Source organism: Schistocerca cancellata, chromosome 1 (genome assembly GCF_023864275.1).
Source record: "Schistocerca cancellata isolate TAMUIC-IGC-003103 chromosome 1, iqSchCanc2.1, whole genome shotgun sequence".
In the NCBI taxonomy this organism is placed as follows: domain Eukaryota; kingdom Metazoa; phylum Arthropoda; class Insecta; order Orthoptera; family Acrididae; genus Schistocerca; species Schistocerca cancellata.
Window position 1 is genome coordinate 597,834,869 of NC_064626.1, and position 13,125 is coordinate 597,847,993.

The window sequence follows — 13,125 nt, forward strand, 5'->3', positions numbered from 1 at the left end:
TTAAAAACATGTCATATAGGTCAGCAAATTCAAATGGATAATGGCAAGAGCACAGTATCTTACAAAACAACAGAAAAAGTACTGTTTGGAATACATGTTGCTTCAGTGACTGCACATTCACTGCCTGCTTAAGTGTGTGAAAAGTTGAAGTGCATAAGTTGATATGCCTTTCCAGCCAAAATGGCTATAATTGCCAGCAATGAAGTCTTTTATACTCAGCATAAAATGTATAGTTGTTAATAGTCTTTAGTCTCTTACCTAGTTTGGTGCAGCTCTCCAATGTTAATCTTTCCCATGGAAACTGTTTCTTCTTTGCATAACTGCTGCAATCTGCACCATTTGAACCTACTTGCTGTAGTCAAGTCATGGTCACCTCTCCTGTTTTTAGCTACCGCACATCCCTCTAGTACCAAATTGATACCTCCAGTAGTTATTCAGTTTCCCCTTCTAATCTTCAGCATTCATCTGTAACCCACATTGCAAGGTCCATTTTCTTCTTGTCGGAACTTTTTATTATCCAAATTTCATTTCAGTAAAAGGCTACACGAGACACATGCCTTCAGGAAGTAATTCCTATCTTCCAATTTTTATTTGGAGTTAGCAAATTTCTTTTTCACAGATGCTTTTATTGCTATTGTCAGTCTGCATTCCATGTTCTTTCTAATGTGACCATTGTCAGTTATTTTTCTGCCCAAATTGCAAATTTCATATACTTTTAGTGTCTCATTCCCTAATTTAATTCCCTGAGTATTACGTGACTTAAGATGACTACATCCATTACCCTTACTTTCCTTTAGTTGATGTGCATCTTGCAGTCCCATTAGCTCAATGGTTCTTCCAAGTCTTTTGACTTATCTGATACAATTGCAGTATCACCGACAAACCTCAAAGTTTTTAAATATTCTCATCAACTTATTATTATTTTTTAAATTTCTCCTTGGTTTCAGTTACTGCTTGTGCAGTGTACATATGGAATAACACTGAGTATAGGCTACAATCCTGTCTCACTCTTGCCTCAATTTTGAATTCCCTTTTAGATCCTTTGATGCTTATAAATGCAGTGTGGTTTCTATATAAGTTGTAGATAACCTTTCACTCTCTGAAATTTATCCTTACTACCTTAAAAATTTCAAATAGTGTATTACAATCAACATTGTCAACAACTCTCTCAAATATACAAATGCTATAAAAGTGGGTTTATCTTTCTTCAGTTGTCTAAGATAAATTGTAGGATCAGTCCTGCCTTGTCTGTTCATACATTTTTTAAGAACCCAAACTGATATTCGTCGAAGTTGGCCTCTTTGTCTTTCCATTTTGCTATAAAAAAATTGTAATCTAAGTCTGTGATTGTTTTGACTGCCTCATATATCTTGCATACAAAGTGCAATAATTTTATCAGGGTATGTTCTGTCAAGGATCTTAATAATTCTGAGAGAATGTCATCTACTTCATGCCTTATTTCCACTTAAGTCTTTATCAAATAATTCTTGTGGTATCATATTTCCCATCCCACTTTTATTTACTTCCTTTTCCATAAGAGGGTCTTAGAGTTAGTTTAATTTGTATGGCCCTTCTAGGCCTATATATTCTTTCCACTTTAGTCATTCCTTCTTTTCTTAGTACTGGTTTGCCATATTAGCTCCTAATATTCATACAGCTTCTTCTCTTTCCTCCAAAGTTCTTTAAATTTATATATGGGCAACATCCAACCTTCGCATAGTCATTAATGTTTCTGCAGCTATCTGTATCTCGTTGACCCATTCCTGCTTTGTACCTTTTGTACTTTCTGTCTGAATTTGCCTCTGATATCTTCCAGTGTCTCCAGCACTCGTACATCGTACTTTTGGGGAATATAATACTCTCTCCTTCCACTCCATGAAGCATTAAACATACAACACCCATATTACTGATGAGGAATTTAATGGTAATTACTGATGAGGAATTTAATTGTGCAGTAGCACAGTGAGAGATGCCTCCTCAATACCTGACAGAATATGTTGCCATCACCTCACTAATAGTGGGAAATCAGGCATACTAACAACATTCAACAAGATATGCCAAAAAGGAATTTTGCTAACCCAGAAGAAATAAAGTGTAACGATACAAATTATGAAAACTGACAGAAACCTCACAGTTAGGACAATTATTAACTGATTAGCTTAATTGCCCTTCTGTGCAAATTAAGTCTTTTGTCTTAGTGTTGGATCGACTCCTAGTAATATGTGAACAAGAAAATTGAATACTGCAGTTGGCTGTTTTAAATACCACCCTTTTAGCCATTGCAATAAATGGAATTGTAACTGCCACAGAACCTAATGTTTATTGGCAGTATATGTTGACGAGATCTTAGCTTCTAGTACAGTTCCGCACCTGGCCGGTCCAACAGATATCTCCAAATGCCTTTACGTGGAACACAGACATAGGTTAAAGCGTGGTTGTTGTATTTCATTGATGAAATCACATGTTGTACCCTTTTGCAAACTTAGCCCTTTTCATCCACATTGCAAATTGTACTTATATCACCAAACATTAACAGTTGTTAACTGTGCCCAGTTCCTGTTCTTACTACTCATTAGTAAACTGGTGTGAGTGTCACACATCAAGCAGACAAAGGCTACTTGTCTACAGAAATTTATATTACTTTGGAAATATCTTCTGGGAGGAAATGAAGTCTCCAAAAATTCTGTGTATCATGTACCTTAACTTGACTACTGTTATGGGAGCATCATTATAGGTCCACTAAGCCATATGCACTAGTGTTATTAAGTGCTGTATATCACAGTGGGATCTGGATCACAACAGCTTTTGTATATGAACCCAATAGACAGCCTTCTGGTGGAGGTAGGTAATACTCCATTGAAAATAGTGTTTCAGCAACTTCTAATTAATAGTGGGCCTGAAATAAATAAAATGCCAAAATACTTTTGTTATTCAGTCTTCTTCCACATACTAACATTTGGTTATTTAGAGATCATTTATAGAATGGTGGTCAGCTATGTTATGTTTTACTGGTGTTTACAAAGAGCCCTCTTAGGCCCTGGGCACTCAAGCTCTGCTCATGACAACGTTAGTCTCACCATAGCACATCCTCTCTCCTGCCACGTTACTGGATCTCAAGCATGCCATTAAGAATGACAGTTACAGGAATTTACCACTATTGATTCTTCTCTGTACTGCAAAAATTTGATGCTTCTGCAAGATATAGGCATATGGTTCCAAAGGTGGATAAACAGTTGGTATCCATATTTCAATAAGAATTTCTTCAAACACTACTCTCTACCAAGTGAATGTAGGCATTTGTGTAGTGGAATTGATAGTTCTACTTTGATTGTTCATCCATACCAGAACTTGCTCCATCCAAGAATCTCTTCAATTCTGTGATTCTCAGCAGTCTCCGGGCAATAATAAGATGCTTTCCAGTGCAGCCTAGTCTATGGTATCATAGTGCTCTTATATAACCTTTACAGAATAGGGAACACATTTGGAATTGAGCCACATTGGCATCCTAAGTAATGGTCACATTGATGAGGTAACTGAGGCAGTTTGTCAGATGGAACTGTTGATGCTTCGATCCCCTGGAGCTGGTGTAAGGATGTAGCTTCTGCATAAATTGGAAGAGGTGTGGCAAATAAGCACCTATCTCAACATACTCAGGATGATAAGATAACACTAAACAAAAGAATTTACTCCATAGCTCTTCCCAAGGAAAGTTGATTTTCCTGTATCATATTCACACTGTACACATTAAGCTCGCATGTGGATATATCTTCCTACTAGACACCAGATCAGGTGTCGCTGTATAAAAATTTCAACAATTCAAATATTGTTGAATGCCTAGATATATGAAAGCTGTGGCACACAGTTAAAACAATCCTTACCACAGATTCTGATGGATGACTAATGCAAACAGTGTTTACTCTAACCCAAGAACACTATGATTTAATGGTTGAACACTACCCACACAAGGAAGACAAGGACCAACACAATTAGCGATACCCAATTGGCCGGTGGAACCTTGTGTTCCAGCATATATTGACATTACTTCCAATAGGTGTTGCAGCCACCAGGCTGTTCACGCAACTGCTGTTGTGTTAGCAAGCCGGGTGGCCTCTGACAGATGAATTGAGCACAAACTTCATGCTTGAAGTATGAAGCGGTGCGCACACAAACTGGTAGTTCCAGCACTCTTCTTCCTTTACGAAGAAGTGAGCACTGTGCTCACAGCCATTCTTCTGCGGTCGACGTAGGTTGTTGAGTCACGTGATTAGATACCACCGGTGCATAGGGTCATATGTGGCACAAGTGCGGACTGGTGTGCAGTGCGTACCTACCTGTGAGAGGCCATATAGGAGGACAGGCAATGCTGGTGCAGCTTCCATATCCACATCAGAGTCCAGACACAGGGAAGGAGATGGCAGCAGAACTGGTGGCACCAACTATGCTGGAGGTGGTAGAGATGGAAGCATTGGCTGCAACAGTGTAGCCGGGTTCCCAACATGGCCCCTGACAGCTGAAGAAGGCACCCACAGCAGAAGAGACAGTTTTGAAAACATCGGCAGTGGCAGTGAAGGCGAGGGCGCTAGCCATGATGTACAAAATGGTTCGGCAGATGAAGGCACGAGGCGGTGGAGGTGCACACAGCGTGCAGCCGCCCACACGAGGTCGTATCTGGTCGATGCATCGTGACACCCTCCCCGCAGCCATGTGGATGTCGCAAAGGCTTGGCCATGCGTAATCTAGATTACTACTGGCATCCATTTTGTCTGTAATTTCATGGTGAACATGGGGTGTGGCAACGCAGCAATAGATTCAATATGGTGGCACAGTGGTTTAATGCCAGTATGCGACACTTCAAAATGCAAATAAATAATTGATGATTGAGAAAGCTCTCTTGTTAAAATTGTACTTTAACCCCGCACACTGTAAAACAGAAAATAGAGCACAAAGGTTTTGCAGATGATCCTCTTTAGTCACCAGACAATACTGTGTCATCTTAATAGTTGATGCAGGAGAGAGAGAGAGAGAGAGAGAGAGAGAGAGAGAGAGAGGGAGAGAGAGAGAAGAAAAACTAAAAAACTGCTGGTGCTCATGCCTCACCAAAAGACAAATGCTGGCATGGATAAAACCTAAATGGGGCATTGATAACTAGATGGCATTTAGATTTCTCATCTACCAGCAGCCGTAGATATGCATCTGCCAAGTCAGTCTTTGAACAATAATGCCCCCCCCCCCCCCCTACCCCATCCCAATAATTTTGCTAACAGCTCATCAGGGCAATACAAAGGACTGGTCTCAATCATTGACTGTACATTAATAGATTTTAAAATCCACCTCAGAGGCATAATTTACTGGTAGGTTTTTTACTGTCACCTTTGGTGTTGACCATTCACTGGAAGAAATAGGTTGAATAACATCAAGGGATTGAAGATTGATCTAATTCTGCATCTGGTTGATCCTGTAAAGTTACTGGCACCATGCGGGCCCAGGAAAAACAGGGGCAGACAAACTGTTTCATAGTAATACAGGTCTGAAATTCTGTTGCACAACCCAGTCCCAGAGAAAACGGAGGCAAATTTGGCACAGAGAGCACCTTACTGTTGATATGGAACTTTATCAAAAACCACATGCATTTCATCATTGATGGAGAATCCAAACAGCTTAAAAGCATCCAAACCAAACAGATTTTCAGTGTAAGCATTGTCAGCAAATAGGAATGTTAATGAACCACAGCCTTGTAAGTTACAGGTTCAGAAAACTGTCCAAGAATTGGAATCTGTTGCTTGTTATAACTCACCAGCTTGTGTGACACTGGAGTCAGAGGGACAGAACCCAAATCTACATAAATCTGAGATTTCATTGCTGTTCCACTCGTGTCCACCTGCATTTGAACGGTTTGTTAAACACATGCATTTCAGTGTATGACTTGTGTTATGACACTGTCACTGCTGACTCACCGAGCACATCCATGTTCATTTCATCCTCACTCAGGTTTGGAAAGGAGTTACATACAGAAGCAAAGTGACCTTTCTTATGGCACCTATTACACATTGCCCAGTGCTTGAGACATGTGGTCCATTCATGTTGAATGAAGCAGTGCGGGCATGAGACCAGCGGAGCATGTGACTGTTGCTGTTGTACATGTGACTGTTGCTGTTGTACATGTGGACTGTTGCTGTTGTACATGTGGACTGTTGCTGTTGTACATGTGGACTGTTGCTGTTGTACATGTGGACTGTTGCTGTTGTACATGTGGACTGTTGCTGTTGTACATGTGGACTGTTGCTGTTGTACATGTGGACTGTTGCTGTTGTACATGTGGACTGTTGCTGTTGTACATGTGGACTGTTGCTGTTGTACATGTGGACTGTTGCTGTTGTACATGTGGACTGTTGCTGTTGTACATGTGGACTGTTGCTGTTGTACATGTGGACTGTTGCTGTTATACATGTGGACTGTTGCTGTTATACATGTGGACTGTTATTATTGTAGACGATGATTACGTGTACGATGCTGAGATGTCTGCTGGACTGTTACAATAGTGTCTGTTCCATTTCAAACTGACTGAAGTCTGGGAGGGGGTGAGAGGAACTGATTTGTGAAACTTCGGACCAGACTTCTGTCTGACTACTTGCAGCCTGTGAAACTTCAAATGACTGATCTATGTTCAATACACCTGCAAGTGTAGAATTTTCACACTGTAGAACTTGCTCTCGAACTTCCCTATCAGGAGCAAAACCTATGATTTGCATTTGTCACAGAGTTATGACGATGTCTAAGACCACGTAGTTCTGCTGACCATGGCCTGTATGACTGTTTTGGCTGTTTTTGGGAGAGGTAAAACTCCACATGAGTAGCAATAGTGAGAGTATGTTTACAGTGATAGGTGGAAAGTAGTAGCTCACACAGCTGACTGAAAGAAAGAATTGAAGGTTTTTGTAAGGGAGTGAGCTGACATAACAACTGATAATGCAAGATGAAATTTACTACAAAAAAAGGACCTTGCACAGGTTTATATCTGTCACCCAAGATACCTGGAAATGTTGCCGCTTGTGTTTTTTGTAAGCATCCCAGTCTTCTGGTGCATCATTGTTTGGAGGAAACAGCAGTGGATATGTTGTTGATGGGGCCGCAGGTTTTGCCAGTGTAGTTGTTAAACTGGAAATAGCAAATGTCTGCACCTGCTGTTGCTCAAGAAGTGATTTAAGCACTGCCTCTCCAGGAATTAAACTCAAAGAACCAATGACGGAAGTGAAACGTGGAGCTGAATCTCATTCTCATCGCCAAAAAAGTGTTCTGACCCAAGAACACTCTAAACTATTGCTCAAACAGTACAAGCACATGGAAGACAAAGTACAATACAATTATCAATACACAAGTGGCCAGAGGAGCCTTGCGCTCCGGCCTATATGGACATTAGATCCAACAGGGGGCACGACTGGCGAGCTGCGCATGCACTGCTGTCGTATTAGCAAGCCAGATGGCCTCTAGTGACCAAATCAAGCACAAACTTTACACACGAACTGTGAAGTGGCGTGCACACACACACACACAACATTGGTAGTTACAGCACTGTTAAAATAACTACAAGAAAACAGTTATTATCACAAAATCTAATTTCCTTGTTAGGAAAATTGAATTTATCAATAGATACAACTTGAGAACCCTGTATCCCTGGAGGCTTTCAATCCTAGTGTATTTCATATGTTCATTACCATCTTCATTTTTTCTTTATTGTACTTTTTATTTAATCATGTCTCTTCATTTACCATATTCGTATTTCAATAATTTGTTACATAGGTAGAGCACCACCATTTAATGCCATTAATTGCTTTTTTCCTCCAGAAATCAGAAAAACCACATGTAATGTCTCTCTTAATTTTTCCTTATCCCTTGCAGTGACCCTTCCTTGTTGACAACATGGGGAGATCGTGCCCTCTGCAACAAGATTCTGTTCTGGGAGAAAGGGGAAGGGGTGGTTCACAGGCCATTCTTATACTGACATGCAATTTCTTATACAGCTATTAGTGTTACTAGGAAATGAGTGACTAATAACCCCATTGTTAAATCTGATTAATCCAAATTCTTTCACTTCCGTTTTAAGAATTTTTGTGAAGCATCTTTTCAGTGGAGAAAGAGTAGTAATGCAAAAAATTTTTAAATTCAGTTGCAGACAACCATATCGCCAATGTGACATTTAATATGCTCTGACAGATTGTTGAGTTCTTACGTAGCCTTGTATATTAGTCCTTTTTGTGTTAATGTTAATTTATTGATATATTTAGGGAGATTGTATTTGATCCTAGTGTGACATTGTAACATACTTATATAACACAGGTTTTTTTTTTTTTTTGGGGGGGGGAGGGGGGGAAAGAGAACTGGTGATGTATATGTTGTAAAGCATTTTTCAAAGTACGAAATTCTGTTATTAAGATGGCTCTGCTGGATATTCTAGAACAAGCAATCAGTATAATTTTTTAATGCTTCAGTATGCTAAAAACTCTGCCACCCTAAGTCCAACTTCCCCAATAAATGTTCTATATCACCTATCTCAGGAATCATGCATACTGAAAATGTGACTGACCTAAGACATTATATTAATAGTAGGATATGGATTTTCCAGATAATGTAACTCTTTCTACTTCAAATTATTCATTGATAATAGTAGACTATCCTTATACCTCTTGAAGTTTAAGAAGCTCTGAATTATGTATACTGAGTCTCATCAGATATCTTATTAACTACTTTTCAGTAAGAAAACTGCTACTAGTTTTTATTCCTATGCTTGTATTAACTGTAAAAAGGACAAAATTTGCACCTTCTGACAATGAAAATGAAATTTTTTTACATATATGAGAAACAACAGAGGATCCAAAATAGAACTCTGTGGTGTGCCGCGTTTGATTCGCTTTTCAGATGACAACATTCAAACCTGCATGTGGCCATCCTGATTTAGGTCACTCTAGCCAAGTGTCAGGATGGTTCCTTTGAAAGGGCATGGCTGCTTTTCTTCCCCATCCTTCCCTCATCTGATAACCTCACCTTTTAATCTCCTCCCCCATTTCAACCCAGTCCAACCTGTGTCTGATTGGTTCACATTCTGAGTGCATATTTCGACATGAACAACATGGAACTGAAGCATTTTGTTTTCTTCCATGCATATAAGACAAAATGATACTGATATGCCCATTATTCCATAATATCTAAAACGTTACATCTGTATTTACTTGTACACTCTGCAAGGTACTGTCTTTTGCACGGTGGATGGTACATTGTATTTTTTATTTTCTGTTTTGTCCATTTTCATATTGAGCAAGGGAAAAGTGACTATATAGGCCTCTGTATATACCCTAAAATCTCTCTTATTCTCATGACAGCTACATATGATATAAGGTGGTGTCAGCATAATAGTCATGCAGTCTTCTTTGAATATGAATTGTCGAAATTAATGCATTGTGGCTTCACAATTTTTCATCAAAGATTTCCATTTAAGTTCCCTTAGCATTACTGTTGCACTTTCATATTGACTCTGCCAACCTGTGGTGTATCCTAGCCAAATGTATCAGAATTTGTTTGATGCCCATCGTCATGCCTACTTGAAAAGGACCCTCAACACAGCAACAGTACTCTAGATTTGGTCACACTAGCATCTTGTAGGTGATTTGTTTTACAGACATGTTGCATTTTCCCAGAATCTTTCCAACAAATTGAAGTTTTTCATTTGCCTTCCTGACTGAATACTGATTTTCTGTAACTGTCCCATTTCATATCGCATCCTAGTATTTCTCCTAAATACTTGTACAGTGTGTTGTGTTAAAAGATATTCTCCACTAAGCTTCTAGTCTGATGTTATTCGGTTCTTTCTCTTTGTTGTAGGCATTGTCACACGTATTCCCATTTAAAGCGAGCTGCAATTCATTTCACCATGTGGAATTTTTGCGCAAGTCTATCTGCAGTAGAACAGTGCCCATCTGCTATAACTTACCAAGTCCTGTCAGTCGAATATTCATCGAGCTAATCACATATATGTTCAGAGGTACTCTGTATGATTGTATCTTGGCTATGATGAGACATCATGATTCACACGATCCGAAACAATACACAGATAAACGAATACTCTCAATCTTATAAATTTTGGTTAATTGACTCTAGCATATCATCTACACAGCCAGTTCAGTTGACAATGATGTTTGAAATCCAATTTATTTGCTACTTTATTTTTTTTTAAGTAGGAGTTTTATAAGTTCTGTTGTGCACTGTTTTTTCAAATACTGTCTCTCATGAGATGAATCATTAAGTCTTTATCAATGTTTTATCACCGTTTTCGTGAAGTGGCTTGATAATGGCATATTTAATTGTGTTTGGGAAGATGTTGCTTTGAAAAGATTCATTATTTAAGTAAATTAAAACATTACAGCGTTCAGCTGAACTGATTTTATTTTACCACTAATTACAATGTAATCACTAGGCTAAGCATTTAGTTTTAAGAGAGTTGAAAACTTATTTTGGAGATGTAGCAAATAATTGGATTTTATCAAACTTGTTTTGGAACGCTGAAAATGTAGGCTACCTAAAAAGTATGTTGTCAGGCTTAATTTGTCTCCTACACACAGAAAAAGTCATTAAAAGTATCTGCAATTTTGAGAACTATCATTGATCACTTCATTGTTTACCTCATTTCCTCACTAATTTTTCCTGTCGCATTGTTGTGCACTGTTCCAAATAGGTCTTACCTGTTGCCAGAGGAGCTTATTTTTTTCTTGAATAGGATACTTTTTGATGATCTGATGACTTGGCTTGTAATTTTACAAACAATTTGTAACGTGAAATAAGCCCATTATCAACTGTGTCCCTTGATGCTAAGTAAACTCTTCTGATAGTCTGAGTAATATTCTGATACCCGACAAAAAGTTTGAAGTGATAAATTGAAGCAGATAGTCTGAATATAAGAAGTCAGTAACAAGTAGTGAAAAGGAAAAATAAATTATCGAAACTTGTCAAATGTAAAGCTGGACATGTTTTTACTGTAGGTTTAATCCTGTAATAAAGGGTGTACATAAAGTCCGGGAACACTTCCAATTATTTATTGCATAAGAACCAAATACTGTACAGATATCATACATATGTCATTTTGAAGAGAAACCCTGAAAGTGTTTTTTAAATGTATACCGCCAAAGCGTAGTTTGGTAGTTTGCCGATAGTCAGCGCTAGTTGCAAACATGGCGAGTTCAGGTGCGGAGCGAGCTTTCTGTGTGTTGGAGTTTGACAAAAACAAGTGTGCTACAGCTGTTAAACGTATCTTTAGAACCATGTACGGTAAGAAACCACCAACAAGGGAGGCCATTTACCTCTGGCACAAAAATTCGTTAAGACGGGTTGCTTGTGCCCAGCAAAGAGAGGCGGATGTCCCAGTGTGAGTGAAGTGAATGTGGAGCGCGTACAAGATTACCATATTAATGTCTGCCGGGTCACTCCTGGTTCGCATGTCAAATGTTTGTAATTTAAAAAAAAATGAATAAATAAAATAAAATAAAACTTTCAGAGTTTCTCTTCAAAATGCAATATGTATGACATATGTACAATGTTCAGTTCTTGTGCAATAAATAATTGAAAGTGTTCCCGAATGTTGTATACACCCTTTTATGTGCTAAGAAAAGAATCTTGTTGTTTGATTTATTGCTTTACAATTGCTGAGCTATGACTATTTAAGACATATGATTCTTCAGATGTAATATATTCACTTTTCTGATTAAAACAGGAATTGTCAAAATCATTACTTTCATGATGGTACACTGCTGCAGTATGTGGTGGCCACCAGCAGAATCCATTAGTGGCTTTATTAACTTGGCAGTTTTCATGCTATTTAGTGGATTGACAATATGTAATTTCCTAAATGCCATTTTTGATGGCCCAGGATACCTACCACCAAACTGGCAACCAGTGAGTAATCTACTCAACAGTTTCTTTACTGTAGATGTAAATTAATTGGGACTTCAATGTAATTATCTTCACATATTGTTATGGTGAAATGCACTGAAACACACTATGCAGGTTTATGACCAAATGTAACCAGTTATTATCATTAAATGTAACCAGGTATATGTAGTGAACCACTTATTATTATTGAAACTTTATCAGATTAAGTAGTGTTAGTAAGGTCAGTTTTGGGTCAGCCTTGTTTTGTCATGAGCTAGTGTCACTTAAAACTCTTTCAAAATTCAGAATCAGTGTTGTTAATTAGTTTTGTACATTTCTAGCAGTAACTGAAGACTTTGTTCTTTTCTCTTTTGATGGTGGATAGGAGAATCCAGATGATTCGGAATACCTGCAGTTCTGTAATGTGTGTCATGGTTATAAAGCTCCAAGATCTCACCATTGTGGGAAATGTAAGTATATGGGTTTTGCTGGGAGCCAGGAAAGTTCCTTTGGCACTGGTTTTTATCTTGAGCATTTCTTAAAATGCATGGTTGGAAACAAAAGTAAACAACTGTAAAATGTTTGTATTGCTGTCGGCTGCCAAATGAATGCAGACATTAACATAACACACTATTTTGACAAGAGCACAATGTCATCATCTTCAGGTGATACTGTAGAATGAGCAGCTTTGCTACATTGTGCATCATTTATGGTCTTAATACTCCCTACCCCCTTCCTCACTGCAGGGCCGAGCATCGTGTCAGGTGGTGTGGTGGAGGGGATGCACTCACTGAATGCTGGGTGTGAACTCTGCTCCATTAGTGCTTCTGTCATCCCAGTGGGTTCGGAAATCATTCTCAGTCAAGAGTGTGACTGCAGTTGATTGAGTAGTGGGTTCTGTGCTTCACTGAGAGTGAAACGGCTATCTCTAAGGATCAGGCTATAGACAGCTTGCATGTAAACAGGTTCTGTTAGAACACAGTCGCAAAATGATGAAGGCTGTTGTAGCTCTTCTGTTTGTTCATATTTCAATTTTATTCATATCTCATGGAGTTCCTTGTAGCTGTACGATCAGCAAACACAGATTTTGTTGGTTGCTTGAGTTCAGTATGTCTCCCGTGCTCCTGGCACCTGTCATCATCTGTCTGCACAGTCTGCCCAATTTATACCTTAACATATTTGAATGGAATGTGATAGACACGCAGTTTATGG

General features: G+C 38.7%; 1 protein-coding gene across 1 annotated transcript in view; it reads left to right on the forward strand.

The window, feature by feature from the left end:
* Window positions 1-13,125, forward strand: part of LOC126182163 (palmitoyltransferase ZDHHC6) — a 130,746-nt gene that overhangs the window by 33,849 nt on the left and 83,772 nt on the right. The window contains exons 2-3 of the mRNA XM_049924828.1: window positions 11,756-11,937; window positions 12,299-12,383. Coding sequence (XP_049780785.1) covers window positions 11,756-11,937; window positions 12,299-12,383 — 267 coding nt within the window. The remainder of the gene's footprint in view (window positions 1-11,755; window positions 11,938-12,298; window positions 12,384-13,125) is intronic.